Source organism: Bufo gargarizans, unplaced genomic scaffold (genome assembly GCF_014858855.1).
Source record: "Bufo gargarizans isolate SCDJY-AF-19 unplaced genomic scaffold, ASM1485885v1 original_scaffold_1171_pilon, whole genome shotgun sequence".
NCBI classification, from domain to species: Eukaryota; Metazoa; Chordata; class Amphibia; order Anura; family Bufonidae; genus Bufo; species Bufo gargarizans.
Window position 1 is genome coordinate 1 of NW_025334266.1, and position 22403 is coordinate 22403.

At 44.4% G+C, this 22403-nt stretch overlaps 1 protein-coding gene across 1 annotated transcript in view; it reads left to right on the forward strand.

Moving 5' to 3' along the window:
* Positions 1 to 468: 468 nt before the first annotated feature.
* The window catches only part of MYO5C (myosin VC), a gene marked incomplete at its 5' end in the record, with an annotated part of 119260 nt that continues 97325 nt past the window's right edge, over positions 469 to 22403 (forward strand). Inside the window, 2 exons of the mRNA XM_044273824.1 lie at positions 469 to 631; positions 4922 to 5066. Of these exons, the coding sequence (XP_044129759.1) occupies positions 469 to 631; positions 4922 to 5066 (308 nt within the window). The remainder of the gene's footprint in view (positions 632 to 4921; positions 5067 to 22403) is intronic.

Consider the following 22403-nt stretch of genomic DNA (forward strand, 5'->3'; position numbering starts at 1 on the left):
TCTTTCCACCCAGTTGCGATTGTATGGCGCTGAACATGTTGATCTATCCTGACAGACGTGGTCACAGACCGTGTACCACTGCTGTCAGATAACCTCAGCATTGTGGGCTCCTATAGTGTTACAGAGATCTTGGTGCACCTTTTTCCACAGGGGTTTCAGAAACTGCCACCAGGCATAAAAAATCCCATATTTTTATTTAGCAGCAGATTACTTTTGGATAAGCCAAACCGAACCCTAAAAGTAATACACAAGGTAGTAAGATTGCTGTGCTGCTCCCCAAACCAGTCTGAAAGTAGAGCAAAGCTAAAACTATATATCTGCTACAACATTTAAAACGAATAAAGTATTATACAGTAGTGCCAGACCATGGGATGGGGACATGATCATGCCAAGACATGTTTCTGTCCCAGATAAGAGAAAAGTTTATTTGTATGTAATCGTAGACTTGCAATATCGTTTTTCTTGTAGAACTTGAAATATTTGATAGAGAAAGGTCTACCTCCTCTTAGAAATCCAGACATTCTTGTAGGAGAAAATGACCTCACCGCTCTCAGTTATTTGCACGAGCCTGCTGTCCTGCACAACCTTAAAGTGCGATTTATGGAGTCTAAACTTATCTACACATACAGTGGTAAGTAAATACCGCACCACAGCTGCATGGGAGTACTATATGTGTCATACATCTGAGGTCTTTCTGCAGAATGAACTATCGTTACCTCATTCTTTTCATATTTTCATATTAGATTTTCTTTCTTTTTTATCATCAGAATGATCTATGCATTATTAATTAGCTTACTAATATACTGTATTTATCATAACTGCATTGATCATCCTATATAAGATCCATTGACTCTGACACAGGCAGGGAGCTCCCCTCCCCCCTCTGTGTCGATGATTAGCTCCCAGACTGTGTCAGAATAAGGCCTCATGCACATGACCGTATGTGTTTTGTGGTGCGCAAAAAAAACGGATGACATCAGTGTGCATTCCGTATTTTGCAGAATGGACCAGCTGGCCCTAAGAGTCCAATCAGACATCCGTTGAATGGGTCCGGATGCGTTCCGCATTCGGACCCATTCATTTTCAATGTGGCCGGAAAAGATGTGGACAGCACACAGTGTGCCTTCCGCATCCGCATTTCTGGTCCGTGGCTCCAGACAAAAATAGAGCATGTCCTATTCTTGTCCGCAGCTGCGGACAAGAATAGGAATTATCTATTAAGTGCCGGCGATGTGTGGCGTCAGTGTTTTGCGGTCCGCAATACACTACGGACGTCTGAATGGACCCTAATAGAACAGTGCTATCCTTGTCCGTAATGCGGACAATAATAGGACATGTTCTATTTTTTTGCGGAACGGAAATACGAATATACGGAAACAGAATGTACCTGAATGGTTCCGTATACGGAGAAAAAAAACTTAATGGACACTGAATGAAAATATGTTTGTGTGCATGAGGCCTAAAGGAGGAAGTAGAGCCGCCAGGAGATGAGAGGAGAATTTGAAATAGGATGATCAATGCAGTTTTGATAACATATGTTAGGGTACTTTCACACTTGCGTTTTTCTTTTCCGGCATAGAGTTCCGTCCTAGGGGCTCTATACCGGAAAAGAACTGATCAGGCATATCCCCATGCATTCTGAATGGAGAGTAATCCGTTCAGTTTGCATCAGGATGTCTTCAGTTCAGTCGTTTTGACTGATCAGACAAAAGAGAAAACCGCAGCATGCTATGGTTTTATCTCCGGCGAAAAAAACTGAAGACTTGCCTGAATGCCGGATCCGGCATTTTTTCCCCAAGAGATGTATTAGTGCCGATTCCGGCATTCAGAATACCGGAATGCCGGATCCGTCCTTCCGGTCTGCGCATGCGCAGACTGAAAAAAAGGTGAAAAAAATAAATGCCGGATCCGTTTTGCGGGATGACACCGGAAAGACGGATCCGGCATTTCAATGCATTTTTTCAACTGATCAGGCATTTTTAAGACTGATCAGGATCCTGATCAGTCTTACTAATGCCATCAGTTTGCATACGTTTTGCCTGATCCGGCAGGCAGTTAGAGATCTCTCTGCCGCAAGTATGAAAGTAGCGTTGTTTAAATCCGGCGTTCAATTCCGACACTGGAACTGCCCGCTGGATCTGGAAAAACGTGTGAAAACGGATTACATTTGAATCCTGATCAGGATTTTGATCACAATGTAAAAATGCATTGGAAAAAACAGATCCGCCATTTATGGACTTTAACTTTTTATTCAAACATGCAAAAGCCGGATCCGGTTTGACTGAACACACGGCGCCGGATCCGGCGTTAATGCAAGTCAATGGGAAAAAGGCCTGATCAGGCGTTCAGTCAAAGTGTTCAGGATTTTTGGCCGGAGGTAAAAATACAACATGCTACGGTTTTCTGAAAAGCCTGATCAGTCAAAAAGACTGAAATGAAGACATCCTGATGCATCCTGAACAGATTACTCTCCATTCAGAATGCATTAGGACAAAACTGATCAGTTCTTTTCTGGATTTGAGCCCCTAGGACGGAACTCAGCGCCGGAAAAGAAAAACGCTAGTGTGAAAGTAGCCTCAGTAAGTTCATTGTTTGAAGTACAATAATTAGTCTTTGTATCTGTAATATAAATTGTTAACAAACTCTCCTAACATGCTTGAGTAACATATGAATAGTTATGTGTAAAAACCATCATAAACTGCACTAAAACCTCAAATAAAAACAGCAAGTGTGAATCTGGCCCTATGGCTAGGCTGTAGTCACAAATGTTAATGTATTTTGGCTACCTAGGAGTTGCCCAGCACCCTGTACACATTTTTGTTCCTTTGACCAGTAAAGTAATGTACAAAAAAGTGAAATACATAGCCGCAGGTTCCTTAGACAAACACACCTGTACAAATATCATCACGTTCACATCCACACTGTGCTCACTGTTACCCTAATTATAAGAATTGCCTTAGTATTTTTCCAGATACCATATTCTAGAATAGACAGATCAGTGGTCATTTACAAAGGCCCCTACACCAGAAAAGTTGCGATGTTGCAGGTTTTCAGTGTTTTAAATGCCATTATAACTAAACTTAGTCGTAAATGACCCTTATAAGCCATGCTCCCCACTTTCCAAAAAAGGTGTGTGGCGAAGGCATGGGCAGGAGCATTTAACATCATTTAAGCCAGTGGGTGAAGGTCCGAGGTGCAAATTTTTTTTTTTTAAGGAGGGACAACAGTGGTGTGTACTGCTCTGTGGATATTTTCTGAAAAATATCTTTAATCCCACCCAATCCCCTTAGGGCCCCCTCAGACAATATGATGCCCTTTTAGTCTCCCCCGCAGAGTACAATGCCCCCATCTCACAATATGCCTCCTTGCAGAATTTGAGGTCCTCTTAGTACCTCCCTTCACAGTATGATGCCCCCTTTAGTGCCTACTCTCACAATATGATACCCCATTAGTACCTCGCCTTATCGTTTAATGCCTCTTTTAGTGCCTCCCCTCACAGTATGATACCCCCTTAGTAACTCCCTTCATAATATGATGCTCCCTTAGTGCCGTCTCTCACAATATAATGCCGTGCTTAATGTCCCAATGCAATATGATCCTTTTCTGACCCCCCCATACAATGATACGCGCAATGCGATTATATTATCATGCCTGCCGCACTGAGCCACAGGCAACAAAGTGCGGATCAGACCCTCGATCTGTGCTGTGTTGCCTGTGATTCAGTGCAGCAGGCCTGATGACATCATCGCATTGCGCTTGCCGGCACTGAATCATCGGTGGCAGGTGAACAGTGAAGCAGATAGCCGACATCTTCCTGCTTCACCAGTTTATTCAACTGTAAGTGGAGGGAAATCTCCTTTCTAACTGTCTCACAGTCATTAAGAAGCAGCCCCAGGATAATTGAGGACATTAAAGAGAAGTACTGACATGTATTTTTGTGAATGAAACATTTGTGCAGAGCTACACCTTCCTATGTAGCTCTGCAGGGGGAGGACTAGACATTTCTTACTGATAAACTAGGAATTTCTTCCTGATAAAACATATTACAAAGTTTCTTGTTTTCACTTGTAGTATTGATTTATGCAAAGTTGTGTGAAAAGTTAGTGACTATTTAAGGCCGAATGCACACGGCCCTGGAACTCGGATGTGAGCGGTACGTGGTATCCTGGCCTGGCATCCTGCTGACAGCAGGAGCACACGGCGTCATTGGTTGCTATGACGCACTGCGCTTCATGCCGCCGCTGCATTACAGTAATACACTCGTATAGATCATACCAGAAGCAACCAATGACGCCGTGCACTCCTGCTGTCAGCAGGATGCCAGGCCGGGATACCACAGACTGCTCACGTCCATGTTCTACTGCCATGTGCATTCGGCCTAAATCTGTCATTTTCAATCTACTGCAGTGGCAATCTAATGAAGCGGCACTAGACACATCTTCTCAAATAATGCTTTAGTCTAGGCATCCTCAAACTGCGGCCCTCCAGCTGTTGCAAAAAAGCAACTCCCAGCATGCCCGAACAGCCTACAGGTATCAGCCTACAGCAGGACATTGTGGGAGTTGTAGTTTTACAACAGCTGGAGGGCCGCAGTTTGAGGATGCTTGCTTTAGTCAATAAGTTATCCTAAAGAAGAACCAGACTTGTTCTCCTCTACATAAAAATGACCATGCACATTTAAGCAAGCCAAGCATGGAGGATGAAGAATAAGTACTGCACTGCCATAGACCCCTTTAAAATCAGCAGGGTAAAAATACTCTATAGTAGCTCAGTAACAGTAAAACCAATATGGTGCATTTCACTGCTTCAAAGAATTGCGGTTAGGGAATACTGGTACATCTAACATAATCTACTTCTATTTCATGTGTGTATTTTATGTTTGTGGAAGTATCTGAATACCTGGGCCTGTTTTTTTCTGCAGGTATTATTCTAGTTGCAATAAATCCATATAAAGAACTACCCATTTATGGAGATGCAATCATCCATGCATACAGTGGGCAGAATATGGGTGACATGGATCCCCATATATTTGCTGTGGCAGAAGAAGCATACAAACAAATGGCCAGGTAATTTCAGGGTCCCATTCATTCCAGTCGGGTCCTTGATGATTTTTTTGTATTCATTGCATTGTCACACGAACCCAGAACCAGATGCATTATAATGTTTTAATACTAGATAGATTGCCGGGCTTATATATTTTATGTGGGAAAATGGTTTGCCTTTATGTTTATAAAAGGGGTATGCTGTACTGGTGGCGTTGGGTTCAGACTGTACTCTACTGACCTTAATGGCACCAAGCAACACTCACTACAATATTGCCACACTGTATTAAACCTGGTAAAGGACCGGAGAGGTTGAAGTGTAATGCAGTGATTAAAAAAATGCCAAAAAAAGAATGCCTGTGTCCTACCCAAGCAATGCACATGACATGACAGTATATCAGTTCTGCTCACAGTGTTATTTTAGGCAACTAACTAGAATTTTTTTTATATATATATATATAAGGTCCTTTATGGGACTAGTGACATAATTTTACATTCATATAATGAATTATTCTGCCTGTAAATGTAGGGTCCTCACTTGTGTCTGCCCCCTGGCTCAGTGCAACGGAGGCAATAGACTGAGAGTGTTCAACAAGAACTAGTCAATTTAATCCTCCTGGGTCACAACTATCAAAGTACAACTGTATATAACGTGGTGGCACAACTCTCTCTTCCAGTTAATTCCAGTCAATTCTAGGGTTTGGTTCTGCTCAGCGACCAGGATTTAATGGCGACTCTCTTTGTCACAAGACCCCCTCATCTGGCGCTATGTCTCAGTCTCTTCCTTCTGCTCTCAGGGCGTCACCAAGCACAACAACATCTTTGGGCAGGAAGACAACCCTTTGTAGCAACCTCCTGCGGCTCCTTCTTCTTGTGACTTCACTGTTACAGCCTCTAGGTGTCTCTCCTTCCATAGACACCAACTCCAACATGGATTTCGAGAATGACCACCATCACGTTTTATACACAAAATTTAAAGGGGTTATCCCATGAGTAATGTAAACATGAAAATCGGACATCATATAGTACATGACAATCTTTTTCTAGCAAACATAGAATCAGCCCTGTACGTCACATGGATCCAGTGATCTCCCCATTCATTGCTGCAATTGCACTAGATTTTTTTCAAGCTGGCAGCTCAGGGGGCCTGTCCTTTCTGCTGCATCTGGTGGTAGTTAAAGGATGGAATTAAGCATATACAGTTGTGTTCAAAATAATAGCAGTGTGTTTAAAAAAGTGAATAAAGCTCAAAATCCTTCTAATAGCTGTTATTTCCATACACACAAATGCATTGGGAACACTACACATTCTATTCCAAAACAAAACATGAAGAAAAAAATATCATATTTGTGTTGTTCCTCTAATTTTTTTTAAAGAAATCTGAATATTAGACTGTTAAAAAAACTGTGTTTGTATTCTTCTTTACAAACTTAAACATTCACTATATAAACTGAAAGTTTGAATATTTTGCTTTCCTTTGAATCACTTACTAATATTTAGTTGTATAACCACTGTTTCTGAGAACTGCTGTACATCTGTGTTGCATGGAGTCAACCAACTTCTGGCACCTGTGAACAGGTATTCCAGCCCAGGAGGATTGGACTACATTCCACAGTTCTTCTCTATTTCTTGGTTTTGCCTCAGAAACTGCATTTTTGATGTCACCCACAAGTTTTCTATTGGATTAAGATCCGGGGATTGGGCTGACCACTCCATAACGTCAATCTTTTTGGTCTGGAACAAACATGTTGCACATTTACTGGTGCGTTTGAGGTAGTTGTCTTGTTGGAACACTCATTTCAAGGGCATTTCCTCATCAGCATAACCTATTCAAGTATTCTGATGTATTCAAACTGATCCATGATCCCTGGTATGCGGCCCAACACCGTAGTATGAGAAACATCCCCATATCATGATGCTTGTGTCACCATGCTTCACTGTCTTCACAGTGTACTGTGGCTTGAATTCAGTGTTTGGGGGTCATCTGACAAACTGTCTCCGGCCACTAGACCCAACAAGAACAATCTTACTTTCATCAGTCCACAAGATGTCTCTTTAGGCCAGTCAGTGTGCTCTTTGGCAAATTGTAACCTCTTCAGCACATGTCTTTTTTTCAACAGTGGGACTTTGCGGGGGTTTCTTGCAGATAGCTTGGCTTCACGTAGGTGTCTTCTAATTGTAACAGTACTCACAGGTAACTTTAGACCTTCTTTGATCTTCCTGGAGCTGATTGTTGGCTGAGTCCTTGTCATTTTGGTTATTCTTCTATCCATTCGAATGGTAGTTTTTAACTTTCTTCCACATCTTTCAGGTTTTGCTTGCCATTTTAAAGCATTTGCAATGATTTTAGCTGAGCAGCCTATCATTTTCTGCACTTCATTATATGTTTTTCCCTCTCCAATCAACTTTTTAATCAAGGTACACTGTTCTTCTGAACAATGTCTGGAACAACCCATTTTCCTCAGAATTTCAGAGAGAAATGCACTGTAACCAGCATGTACACTATTTGCTGCCTATCTTCCTTAAATAAGGGCAATAATTGCCACCTGTTTTTCAAATGACCTCACTCATTGAACTCCACACTGCTATTATTTTGAACATAAATAGAGAAGTATGGTGGCTCACTCTGTTGGTAACTGTGGAATGGGTGCTTCAAAGCCTGATGACTCACCCTGTCAGAAAAGAATATAGAATAAAATATTGGTTAAGGCTGAGCACTCACCACCTGGGCCATAGATGACAAAGGAGAGTAAAAATCGCCTGAATAGTAGGCAAACACCTGAGTAGTTTATTATTATAAAATTTGCATATGACATAAAATAGTATTAAAAAAAACATATAGTACAAAGAACATAAATACAATGAATGTGGTGCAATATAAAATCATGAAAATGGCTGAGGTAGTTACATATAGCAGCAGTATAAAGTGACAGTATAGAGTTGATGTGCATAAATTGAGTCGCTGCCTCAATATGGAGCAGTGTATGTCGTCCAATTGACAATCCAATATTGGATTGTCCGTTTCTGGAACATAGATGCTGAATGGTGATTAAGATCGTGACTTGTAATATCACATATAACAATCCACTGAATGTAATGAACGCTGGATATAAAAGGGGATAGATCACTCTTGCGGGTTACCACTGAGGAAGGGGCCAGGAATAGACCCCGAAACGCGTATGGTTAATAGGAGACCCGCACATCAGCTGTTGGACATCTATTTTTGCATCTATCCTGGATTTGGACTCTAATTTACGCACTGTCCAACACTATAGAGGCCAGCTCTAACTCCCACTCGGCATATATGGAACGCTATGATTTGAACATCCGGTCCTGACAACCATCTGGAGACATCACCTGAATAACTCCTACGGTCGGAGACTGTCTATAAGGCAACTGGAGATTGTACAGACAAGTGACCGCTAAATCGCCCAAGTCGTTCCAGCTGACAACTTGTAACAAGATACCGCTGTATCCGACATTGCAGCCACGTGGGACGCCACTGTGTGCACAAGTCGTACGGCACTTCAATTACTTCTAACTTTGCAACAAGGTCACATGTATATTGTAGTTACACTTCAGAATGCATAAGTCAGCTATTTTTTGCCTAACCCTCTTTTGCAATAATATTGCTTTCAAATTGATGGGAGAAAACTGGGATTGTTATATGTGATATTACAAGTCACAATCTTAATCACCATTCAGCATCTATGTTCCAGAATCGGACAATCCAATATTAACATTGGATGACATACACTGCTCTATATTGAGGCAGCAACTCCATTTATGCGCATCAACTCTATACTGTCACTTTATACTGCTGCTATATGTAACTACCTCAGCCATATTTGTGATTTTATATTGCACCATATTCATTTTATTTGTGTTCTTTGTACTATATGTTTTTTTAATACTATTTTATGTCGTATATCCACATTTTTTAATAATAAACTACTCAGGTGTTCACCTACTATTCAGGCGATTTTTACTCTACTTTGTCATCTATGGCCCAGGTGGTGAGTGCTCAGCCTTAACCAATATTTTATTCTATATTATTTTGAACATGCCCCTTTCAATTAGTGATTCTGTTACAGAGAATCAGCAGCATGCATGTCATGACTGTTGGATTTCTATTACTCTACTACACCTGCTAGTAAATTATTTGCTAAGTAGAAATATAATTTCTACCAAAAACAGTGATTGATCAGGTTAGTGATGTCTGACTGCTATTATTATGAACACAACTGTATGTCAACCTCAGTAAGCTGGACAGAGAATTTAGAAAAAGGGCAAACAGCAGATAGATTTCAGTGAATAACTCAATGGCTATACTAAATGTTTTATTACACGCAATTGCAAAAGTATTCAGATCAAGGTGCTGAATGTAGAATATTTATCGTGGGACAATCCCTTTAAGGAACATTTTACAAATAGTCAGGCCCTTCCCAACCCAGACAGTCCATCCTGTAGGCGGAAAATACAGACAAATACAAAAGGGAGTCCTTTATTACCAGTCATTGTTATCCCCTGCTCTTCTGGAGGATGTGGTAAATGTATGACGAGGTGCAGGCTTAGTCATAAATTAGGCGCATCCTCCAGTAGTCTAGCGGCTAGACTGAAATCTACTCCAGACTGTAGCTGGTGTAGATTTCAGTTGTCATTTACACAAATAAAAGTGCTGAGGATGATGGCCCTGTAAATACCACATCCCCACCCCGACCACATTGGTAAGGGTGGAGTAGAAACACCACATGCACCTACATTTTGTAACATGGGCGTTCAGAAAGTCAGAAAATGCAGGCATGCAACATTTTTACATCGGTTTCTGACATATGGGGTCATAATAGACCCATCCCCAACATATCCTACCATTTCTAACCATTGGTCAGACACATACAATTGTAAGATGATTGCTGCCACCTCCTTACACACAATGTAAAATAGTTATAACTACAGTGCCTTGAAAAAGTATTCATACCCCTTGAACTTTTCCACATTTCGTCACGTTGACACCCACAAAACTAAATGTATTTTATTGAGATTTTATGTGGCAAACCAACACAAAGTAGTAAGTTTGTGTGAAGTGAAAAGAAAATGATACATGATAAAAATCTGAAAAGTGTGGCATGTGCAGTGGCCAGGTTTTGGGTGGCCCCAACGCTACGCTGGGTCCCCCGGACACCGCCGAGGTATCACCACGTGTTGCTGCTTTCCGGAAGGGCTGGTAAGGCGTGGTGCACCCCAATAGGAAAGAAGTCCAGAGAATCAGGGTCTGAAGTAAACCTGGGTGCTTCTTTACTGGAGGAATTCAGGTACAAAACAATACAGGCGAAGCATAGGGCTGGCTTCTCCACTCCTCCCTGGCAGAAGAAGGGTTTAAAGCTGAGGAAAGGCCTGAGCTAGCTGTCCCTCTTTCTCTTCAGAAGGCTGGTACCCTGGTCCAAGGCTGGTGATCCAGGGTCTGTGGCGTTGCATCCCCGTCTCAGTGTCTTCTTCTGGTCACTCAGTAGTATGGCAGAGTCTCCTCTTCCAAGCACTGTTCCCTAACTGCAGCACACTAGGGGCTCTGACTGCTTATATACAGTTTTTGCTAGACTAGAACCTTCTAATGGGAGGGGTGGTGTGGAGAAACTCAGCAGAAACAGATACATTGTTTCAGCTCAATGATACTCAATGACACAGCAGGTTTTCCAGACAAAAGCAAGCTTCCAGACATAACAGAGTTAAAAGGTCACGGTGTCTGCTGTTTGGTGGTACACAAGTCTGGGTTTTTCCCTCCAAAACATGGTGGTAAACAACTTCTGGGTTTTTCTCTACAAAACATGGTCTTCTTTAAACCCTATGGCAGCTGTGTAAAATTACCAGCTTCTCAATCAAAGCCCTAACAGTCTCTCTGTCACAATCAGTGTAGGGGGTGAACTCCACACTGAACACAGGAAGGAAGGGGAACAGTAACTGGTCATGGAAACTAGGGAAGAAACAGGTCACCTCCTAGACAACCCTAATCCGGGCCCTGACTACCTATCAATATGAATAGACCTTGAAGGAAGGAAGGAATATTCATAAGCAGGATACCTAGGCCCTGATTTCCCTATAAGGCCCTGGAATAAGTATAGGACCAGAGACAACCCATTCCTCCCCAAATGGACAAAAGGTAGTCTCTGTCTCAAGCCCAGATACAACAACAGGGAATATAACAAATACAAACAAATGCGACATTTAACTTCTGTAGAGATGGAAGAACAGGAACACCAGAGAGGATCTCACACCAGCTCAGCCAAACACAAATGAAGCTATCAACTGCATAGTCTGAAGGGTGGGGTGAGACTATAAAGTGTAGAGGTAATGACCACTGAGCAACAGCTGAGAAAAAGGAAGTGGTCATTAACCCTATCAACACTGAATAAAGAGAAATCAAGGAGGCTGTTAGATTCCTCCACGCTCAGCCAATCTCCTTGATTTCCTGACATCAGTCACCTGAGGGACCGTGACACTCTCAGTATTCATTAACCCTTTCCACAGAGCCATGTAAATACAGTGATAATGAACAGGATATATATCACAGCATATAAAATGCAGGTACACAGTATTAACCAGTATAAGATGACCCTTTTAGGTGAAATAAAGTAAGAAGTTTTAACTTTGCATAGGGGAAATCTAATCCTTTTTTAATATTTTGTATATGTTCTTGAATTCTGACTTTGTTTCCTAGTAGTCCATCCTACATTCTGGAGGCCACATGGACACTCCAGCATGTGGACAACACCAATATGTTCACACAAAAGTTCTCCCATTTCTTTTTTGCACTGTTTATTTTCTTTCAGAAGATTCTTACAAGGTAAGCAAAAACCGCACCATGTGAAACGATATTTATTAGTTTTACCAGATTGTGTGAATATAAAACTATGTGCATGTTTATTCTATAGATTAGGTGCTTTTTTGAAAATAACTATAGGATTTTGGGGGATAATATCTTCTAACAGGGGCGTAGCTAAAGGCTCATGGGCCCTGGTGCAAGAGTTTATCTTGGGCCCCCCTTCCCTCAGTGCTTTGTGGCCAGGGGTAGGGAAGCACATAGCTCTCGTACTGCCTGAGGCAAAAATTGGAATGGCAAAAGATAAATTCTTGACCTAACTCCTTATCTCCAGCCAGAGGTATAACTTGACCAGCATGCACTTTCTGTAGAACTGGTGTTTTCTTATTTGGCACAAGGGTCTTTGGACCCCCTCAGGCTCCTGGGCCCAGTAGTGACTGCTACCTCTGCACCCCCTATAGCTATGCCCCTGTCTCCTAATATAGGGTCATTTTTAAGGACAGACCAATTCTTTCTCACAGCTTTCTTTATTTGCCATGCATTATTGTTGAATTGTGTAATAAAACTCAAGCGGAAGTCTTTTTCTTCCTTCTATTCATTTGCTGCATCTTAACCTGTTCCAAATTAACACTTTGCTCAACCACCTTCTGTAAAACTCCAAAAACCAGTTTTTTATCATGCTACTCTGTTCCTCATAGTCATGCAAATTAGTGCAGTTTCTATATACTCTCTTAACCCGTTAAGGACCCATGACATACATGTACGTCAACTCTGGCCGTGACTTAAGGACCAGAGAAGCAAATGTACGTCATGGTGAGCAGGCGGGTGCAAGAGCTGCGCCCGCCCAATCAGCAGCAGGGGTCCGGCTATCAATGACTGATAGCCGGACCCCTGCTGCATGTGCCGGCATCTGTGAAATCTCTGATGCCGGCGCATTAACCCCTGCACAGCTGCGCTCAGCGCTCACCATAGCACATGCAATGTCCGTGCAGGGAGGAAGTAGCCATTGGGCATGGAAGGCAGCCCGATGCCTTCCTTAGGCATCGTGGCTGCCTTCCGGGCGAGCCTGTGAGATCCAGCCCCCTGGATCTCACAGGCAGGAAGGCTGTAAGTGTATTACAGTGTATAATACACTTACAGCCAATGCATGACAATACATGCATTGTAAAGGGGATCAGACCCCCAAAAGTTGAAGTCCAAGAGTGGGACAAAAAATAAAGTGAAAAAAAGTGAAAAAAATAAAGTTTTAACACAAAAATTTAAAGTTTCAAGTAAAAAATAATAATAATCCTTTTGCCAAAATAAAGGCTAAAAATTGGGAAAAAAAGAAAGTATACATATTAGGTATCGCCGCGTCTGTATCGACCGGCTTTATAAAAATATCACATGACCTAACCCCTCAGGTTAACACTGTAAAAAAAAACTGTGCTAAATAAACAATTTTTTTGTCACCTTACATCACTAAAAGTGCAACACCAAGCGATAAAAAAGTCATATGCACACCAAAATAGTGCCAATCAAACCGTCATCTCATCACGCAAAAATTATACCCTACTAAGACAATTGCCCAAAAACTAAAAAAAAATATGGCTCTCAGAATACGGAGACACTAAAAGATGATTTTTTTTTTGTTTCAAAAATGATTTCATTGTGTAAAACTTAAATAAATAAAAGTATACATGTTAGCTATTGCCACGTCCGGAACGACCGGCTCTAAAAAATTTCAGATGAAGGTAAACACCTTAAAAAAAAGTAAATAAAAACTGTGCTAAAAAAAATGTTTTTGTCTCCTTACATCACTCCTTACATGCTCCCCAAAATATTACCAATCTAAGGCCGAATGCACACGGCCGTGAGCGGTCCGTGGTATGCCGGCCTGGATTCCTGCTGACAGCAGGAGCGCACGGCGTCATTGGTTGCTATGACGCCGTGCGCTTAATGCCGCCGCTGCACTACAGTAATACACTCGTATGATCTATAGGAGTGTATTACTGTAGTGCAGCTGCGGCATGAAGCGCAGGAATCCAGGCCGGCATACCACGGACCGCTCACGGCCGTGTGCATTCGGCCTAACTGTCACCTCATCCCGCATAAAATAAGCCCTACCTGAGACAATCGCCCCAAAAATAAAATAAAATATGGCTTTCAGACTATAGAGACACTAAAACAAGATTTTTTTTGTTTAAAAAATATCATTGTGTAAAACTTGCATAAATAAAAATAAGTAGACATATTAGGTATCACTGCGTCCGTAAGAACCTGCTCTATAAAAATATCACATGACCTCACCCCTAAAAAAAAAAAAAACTGTGTAAAAAAAGCTATTTTTTATCACCTTACATCACAAAGTGTAATAGCAAGTGTTTAAAAATTCATATGCACCCCAAAATAGTGCCAATCAATCCGTCATCTTATCCTGCAAAAATGATACCCTACCTAAGACAATCGCCCAAAAACTAAAAAAAACTATGGAGACACTAAAATATTATTTTTTTGGTTTCAAAAATTATATTGTGTAAAACTTACATAAATAAAAAAAGTTTACATTTTAGGTATCGCCGCTTCCGTAATAACCTGCTCTATAAAAATATCACATGACCTAACCCCTCAGGTGAACACCGTAAAAAAAATAATAATAATAAAAACGGTGTAAAAAAAAGCAATTTTTTGTCACCGTGCATCACAAAAAGTGTAAGACCTCTTTTACATGAGCGTGTCCGGATAAGGTCTGAATGCGTTACGGCAACCCCGCGCGAGTAGGTACCCAATTGCAGTCAGTTTTGACTGCGATTGCGTTCCGTTGTTCAGTTTTTATCACGCGGGTGCAATGCGTTTTGCATGCTCGTGATAAAAAACTGACTGTGGTACCCAGACCCGAACTTCTTCACAGAAGTTCAGGTTTGGGTTCAAGGTTGTGTAGATTGTATTATTTTCCCTTATAACATGGTTATAAGGGAAAATAATAGCATTCTGGATACAGAATGCATAGTAAAATAGGGCTAAAGAGGTTAAAAAAATAATAATAATTTAACTCACCTTGATCCACTTGTTCGCGCAGCCGGCATCTCTTCTCTCTTGTTCTGTGAGGAATAGGACCTTTGATGACGTCACTACGTTCATCACATGGCCCATCACATAAACCATCACCATGGTAAAAGATCATGTTATGGACCATGTGATGAACGTAGTGATGTCATCAAAGGTCCTATTCCTCACAGAACAAGACAGAAGAGATGCCGGCTGCGTGAACAATTTTTTTTTAACCCCTCCAGCCCTATTGTACTATGCGTTCTGTATTCAGAATGCTATTATTTTCCCTTATAACCATGTTATAAGGGAAAATAATAAAGATCGTGTCCCCATCCCGATCGTCTCCTAGCAACCGTGCGTGAAAATCGCACCGCATCCGCACTTGCTATCCGCATCGGCTATCGCAGCAAACCGCAGGTCAATTCAGACCTGCGGTTTGCGGCTTTACCTGAGGTTTGCGGCGGCGATCGGCGGTGCCATCGGCTCCTCATGCGGCTGTAGGGGGGACCCAATGGCATGGAAGGCAGTGCGCTGCCTTCTGGTTACGAGCCTGTGAGATCCAGCCCCCTGGATCTCACAGGCCGGAAGCTGTATGAGTAATACACACAGTATTACTCATACAGCCAAGGCATTCCAATACAGAAGTATTGGAATGCATTGTAAAGGAGTAGACCCCTGTCATGGTCTTACCTTCTTGCTGTTCTCCTTCGTTTGACATGTGCTGGCGGCCATCTTGGTTTCTGGGTTTCTTGTAGCCTCCCACCCTGCGGCTTCTCCTTCCCACTGGGAGGAGCTGGATGCCTAGCTCATATATATAGGAGGTCTGGGCTTCAGTTCCTTGCTTGGTCCTCCTGTGTTCACATGCTTCTAAGACTGCAGCTGTTTCTGGTTCCTGATCCTGGCTTCGTCTGACTACCCTGCTGGTTCCTGATCCAGGCTTCGTCTGACTACCCTGCTGGTTCCTGATCCTGGCTTCGTCTGACTACCCTTCTGGTTCCTGACCTCTGGCTTCGCAAGACCCTGCTTCGGTTTAGCCATCCGTTTGGACTTTTGCCTTACAGCTTGATTTTCAATAAAGCCTTCTTATTTCCACTTATCTCTTGTTGTACGTCTGGTTCATGGTTCCTTGACATTAGGACCAAGCCATGAATTCTGACAGTACAGGGCCATCCTCGCTACCTACGCTGGTTGCCAGACTTGATCAGCAGGATCACCTGTTGGGTCGGTTCGCTGTGGCGTTGCAAACCCTGCTTGAACGCACGGCTCATTTAGCTTCCGTTGCCGATGGGTCGGTTGTCGCCCCTGGGCCCGCTCCTACTGCCGCTCCGGTTGTTGCGCCAGAGTCTACCCCGACACCTGTTGCTGCGCCTGCGGTGTTTCGGGGTATGACCGGTTCTGCCCCCCTTCCACAGCGCTTTGGGGGAGAGCCAACTCAGTGCCGAGGTTTCCTTAACCAGGTGGGCATCTATTTCGAGTTGCTGCCACATGCCTTTCCTACTGAGAGATCAAAGGTGGGCTTCTTGATCTCGCTGCTCTCGGACAAGGCCTTGGCCTGGGCCAGCCCTTTATGGGAGAACAACAATCCGGTTGTCCGGTTTTGTTGCTTCTCTTCGGAAGGTATTCGATGTGCCGGCTCGTGCTGCCTCTGCTGCGAAGCTCCTTATGTCCATCAGACAGGCTTCACGATCCGTAGCTGAATACGCCATTGAGTTTCGTACCCTGGCAGCAGAGGTGGGCTGGAATAATGAGGCTCTGGTCGCTGCTTTCTCTCATGGTCTCTCGGATGCCTTGAAGGATGAGGTTGCAGCTAAGGACCTACCAGTGGAGCTCGAGTCTCTTATTTCTTTCCTGATTTTGATTGACACCAGACTCAGGGAGAGACCTTCCTTTAAGGAGAGCCTGCGGAGGTCTTCTAACAGATTGGTGCCTACGTTTGCTGTCCCACCCGTGCCTCCCTCTCCTCCCACGCCTCCTGGGGATGACTTGTCTGGGGGTGAACCCATGCAGCTGGGGTTTGCTCGCCTGTCCGAGGGGGAGAGGGTACTCCGGAGACGCGAGGGCCGATGCATGTACTGTGGTCTCGGTGGGCATTTTCGGTTGGCATGCCCGAACCGTCCGGGAAACGCTCGCACCTGAGATCCTGTCGGGGGCAGATCTTGGGTGGAGTCTCCTCGTCCCCGGTTTCCCGTGTTGACAAACCACTGATTACTGTTGTCCTCTCCTGGGTCGGGGGCTCGGTGACGACCCAGGCGTTGGTGGACTCTGGTGCTGGTGGTTTGTTCATTGATAGTGTGTTCGCTGCCGCCAATTCCATTCCTCTGCAGCCTCGAGGTTCCCCACTGGCTCTTGAGGCGATAGACGGCAGACCCCTTCTGCCGCCACACGTGACTCAGCAGACCCTTCCAGTGGGGATGGCCATTGGTGCCGTTCACAGAGAGTCGGTCTGTCTCCAGGTTATTTCGTCTCCACACTACTCGGTGGTCTTGGGGTACCCCTGGCTCCAGAAGCATAATCCGACTTTCGATTGGAGATCGGCCGAGATCCTCTCGTGGTCACCGCAGTGTGGGGCTAGTTGCATCCATGGGCCTGTCAAGTTGCTGTGTACTTCCTCGGACTCTCTGTTGCCTCCTGAATACGAGGAGTACCGGGATGTATTCGATACGGTGCGTGCGGTTGCCCTACCCCCGCACCGCCCATACGGTTGTGCCATAGAGTTACAATCTGGTGCCGTTCCTCCTCGTGGCAAAGTCTATCCACTGTCGGTAGCGGAGAATGAGGCCATGGAGGAGTACGTGAGGGAGGCGCTTTCACGCGGACACATTCGCAAATCCTCGTCCCCGGCAGGGGCTGCATTTTTCTTTGTGAAGAAGAAGGGCGGTGAGTTGAGGCCTTGCCACGATTACAGGGGTCTCAATCGCATCACGATCAAGAACGCTTACCCGATACCCTTGATTTCCGAGCTGTTCGATCGCCTCAAAGGGGCCACGGTCTTTACCAAACTCGACCTGAGGGCGGCATATAACCTGGTAAGGATCAAGGCGGGCGATGAGTGGAAGACCGCGTTTAACACCAGGACCGGTCATTATGAATCCTTGGTTATGCCCTTTGGGTTGTGCCCGCAGTCTTCCAGGAATTCATCAACGATGTTTTCCGTGACCTGTTGCAGCAGTGTGTGGTGGTCTATTTGGATAACATCTTGGTATATTCTGAATCCATGGAGGCCCACATTCTGGATGTCAGACGAGTGTTGCAACGGTTACGAGAGAACAAGCTGTTCGGTAAGCTTGAGAAATGCGAATTTCACCGATCCCAGGTAACCTTCTTAGGTTACATCATTTCCGCTGAGGGGTTCTCCATGGATCCTGAGAAGGTTTCGGCTGTCTTACAGTGGCCCCAGCCCAGTGGTCTTCGTGCCCTGCAGCGCTTTTTGGGCTTCGCCAATTATTAGCGGAAGTTCATCAGGGACTTTTCCATGCTAGCCAAGCCTCTCACGGATCTGACCAGGAAGGGCAGTAATCCCCAGGTCTGGCCGCTCGAGGCCATCCGAGCTTTTGAGGCTCTAAAGTCCGCCTTTGTGTCGGCTCCGATTCTGTCGCATCCCAACCCTGGGTTGCCTTTTGTCCTCGAGGTGGACGCGTCTGAGACGGGAGTAGGCGCCCTTCTGTCTCAGCGTAGAACACCAGAGGGTCCTCTGCTTCCTTGTGGGTTTTACTCCCGGAAACTGTCTTCCGCGGAGTGCAACTATCAGATTGGTGACAGGGAGTTATTGGCCATCGTGCAGGCCCTTAAAGAATGGAGGCACTTGCTCGAGGGCTCGGTGGTTCCGGTTCTCATCCTGACGGACCACAAGAATCTGACCTACCTCTCTGAGGCCAAGAGATTGACACCACGTCAGGCCAGATGGGCTCTGTTCTTGTCACGTTTTAATTACGTGGTCTCCTACCTACCCGGTTCCAAGAACATCAGAGCGGATGCCTTATCACGGCAGTACTCCGAGCTGTCCGGGGAGGAGTCGATTCCGACTTCGGTCATACCTCCGAATCAGATCCTGGCCGCCATTCGCACCAGCCTGACCTCTCCCCTGGGTGAGCAGATTTTGGCGGCTCAATCTGGTGCTCCCTCTGGGAGACCCAACGGCAGATGTTTTGTGCCTGAGGAGTTGCGCACTCGGTTGTTGCGAACCTACCATAACTCCAAGGCCGCGGGGCATCCTGGAAAGAATCAGCTGTCCTGGGCTGTTTCACGTCTGTTCTGGTGGCCTTCTCTACGTTCCGACATCGCCGCATATGTAGCGGCATGCTCCGTTTGTGCCCAGAGTAAGTCCCCTCGGCACCTTCCGTTGGGCCTTTTGCAACCCATAGCCACCGGGGAGCGTCCATGGTCACACCTGGGGATGGATTTCATTGTGGACCTCCCTGCATCCCGAGGCCATACGGTCATTCTCATGATTGTGGATCGGTTTTCCAAAATGTGCCACTGTGTTCCTCTCAAGAAGTTACCCTCTGCACAAGAGTTGGCCTCGATTTTTGCCAGGGAGGTCTTCCGGTTGCACGGTTTGCCCAAGGAGATTGTGTCGGATCGGGGGAGTCAGTTTGTGTCCAGGTTCTGGCGCGCCTTTTGCTCCCAGTTGGGGATTCATCTCTCTTTCTCCTCGGCCTACCACCCTCAGTCCAATGGGGCCGCAGAACGATCCAATCAGGCCTTGGAGCAATTCCTTCGTTGCTATGTCTCCGATCACCAAGACAATTGGGTTGACCTCCTGCCTTGGGCTGAGTTTGCCAGGAACACGGCGGTGAACTCTTCCTCTGGGACGTCTCCCTTCATGGCCAATTATGGGTTCCAACCTGCCGTGTTACCGGAGGTATTCTCTCCCCAGGATATTCCGGCTGTGGAGGATCACCTTTCCGTCCTACGTGCTTCTTGGGTACAGATCCAGAGGTCCCTTGAGGTCTCTGCGCAGCGCCAGAGACTCCAGGCTGATCGCAGATGAGCGCCCGCTCCTTGCTACCAGGTCGGAGACCGCGTATGGTTGTCCACCCGCAACCTCAACCTTCGAGTGCCCACTCCCAAGCTGGCGCCTCGCTTTGTTGGTCCCTTCCGAGTGCTTCGCAGGGTAAACCCGGTAGCCTATGCCCTTGCGCTTCCTCCTGGCATGCGGATCTCCAACGTGTTTCATGTCTCCCTGTTGAAGCCACTGGTGTGTAATCGTTTCACTTCCTCGGTTCCTCGGCCTCGTCCGGTCCAAGTGGGCAATCGTGAGGAGTATGAGGTGAGCAATATCCTGGACTCACGCCTGGTCCGCGGTCGGGTGCAGTTTTTGGTCCATTGGCGTGGTTATGGTCCAGAGGAGCGTTCCTGGGTTCCCTCCGCAGATGTCCATGCTCCTGCCTTGCTCCGAGCCTTCCACGCACGCTTCCCTCAGAAACCGTTCTTTACTCCGCGGAGGAGGGGCCCTTGAGGGGGAGGTACTGTCATGGTCTTACCTTCTTGCTGTTCTCCTTCGTTTGACATGTGCTGGCGGCCATCTTGGTTTCTGGGTTTCTTGTAGCCTCCCACCCTGCGGCTTCTCCTTCCCACTGGGAGGAGCTGGATGCCTAGCTCATATATATAGGAGGTCTGGGCTTCAGTTCCTTGCTTGGTCCTCCTGTGTTCACATGCTTCTAAGACTGCAGCTGTTTCTGGTTCCTGATCCTGGCTTCGTCTGACTACCCTGCTGGTTCCTGATCCAGGCTTCGTCTGACTACCCTGCTGGTTCCTGATCCTGGCTTCGTCTGACTACCCTTCTGGTTCCTGACCTCTGGCTTCGCAAGACCCTGCTTCGGTTTAGCCATCCGTTTGGACTTTTGCCTTACAGCTTGATTTTCAATAAAGCCTTCTTATTTCCACTTATCTCTTGTTGTACGTCTGGTTCATGGTTCCTTGACAACCCCCAAAAGTTCAAGTCCCAAAAATAAAGTGAAAAAAAAAGTTTAAAAAGTAAAGTTTTCCTCCCAAAAAATTAAATTCAAGTAAAAATAAACAAAAACATCATTTTCCCCAAATAAAGTAAAAATAGGAGGGGAAAAAAGTATACATATTAGGTATCGCCATGTCCATATCGACCGGCTCTCTAAACATATAACATGAACTAACCCTTCAGATGAACACCATAAAAAATAAAAACTATTCTAAATAAACCATTTTTTGTCACCTTACATCACAAAGAGTACAACAGCAAGCGATCAAAATGGCGTTTGCCCATCAAAATAATACCAATCTAACCGTCACCTCATCCCGCAAAAAATGAGCCCCTACCTGAGACAATCACCCAAAAAATAAAAAAACTATGGCTCAGAATATGGAGACACTAAAACATAATTTTTTTTGTTTTAAAAATGCTGTTATTGTGTAAAACTTACATAAATAAAAAAAAGTATACATATTAGGTATCGCTGTGTCCGTATCGACACAGGTGTATAAGTATACATATTAGGTATTGCTGTGTGCCTGGCTCTATAAAAATATCACATGACCTAACCCCTGAGATGAACACCGTAAAAAACAAACAAAAAAACTGTGCTAAATAAACCATTTTTTGTCACCTTACATCACAAAAAGTGTAATAGCAAGCGATCAAAAAGTCATATGCACCCCAAAATAGTGCCAATTAAACCATCATCTCATCTCGCAAAATATCAGACCCTACCTAAGATAATTGCCCAAAAACTGAAAAAACTATGGGTCTCAGAATATGGAGACACTAAAACATGATTTTTTTTGTTTCAAAAATGATATTATTGTGTAAAACTTACATAAATAAAAAAAAAGTATACATATAAGGTATCGCTGCGTCCGTATCGACCGGCTCTATAAAAATACCACATGACCTAACCCCTCAGATTAACACCGTAAAAAATAAAAACTGTGCTAAATAGACAATTTTTTGGCACCTTACATCACAAAAAGTGTAATAGCAAGCGATCAAAAAGTCACACGCACCCCAAAATAGTGCCAATAAAACCGTCATCTCATCCCGCAAAAATCATACCCTACCCAAGGTAATCACCCAAAAACTGAAAAAATTCTGTCTCTCAGACTATGGAAACACTAAAACATGTTTTTTTTTTTGCTTCAAATATGAATTAATTGTGTAAAACTTACATAACTAAAAATAAAGTATACATATTAGGTATCGCAGTGTCCGTGACAACCTGGTCTATAAAAATATCACATGATCTAACCTGTGAATGTTGTAAATAAAAAATAAAAACGGTGCCAAAACAGCTATTTCTTGTTACCTTGCCTCACAAAAAGTGTAATATAGAGCAACCAAAAATCATATGTACCCTAAACTAGTACCAACAATACTGCCACCCTATCCCGTAGTTTCTAAAATGGGGTCACTTTTTTGGAGTTTCTACTCTAGGGGTGCATCAGGGGGGTTCAAATGGGACATGGTGTAAAAAAAAACAGTCCAGCAAAACCTGCCTTCTAAAAACCGTATGGCATTCCTTTCCTTCTGCGCACTGCCGTGTGCC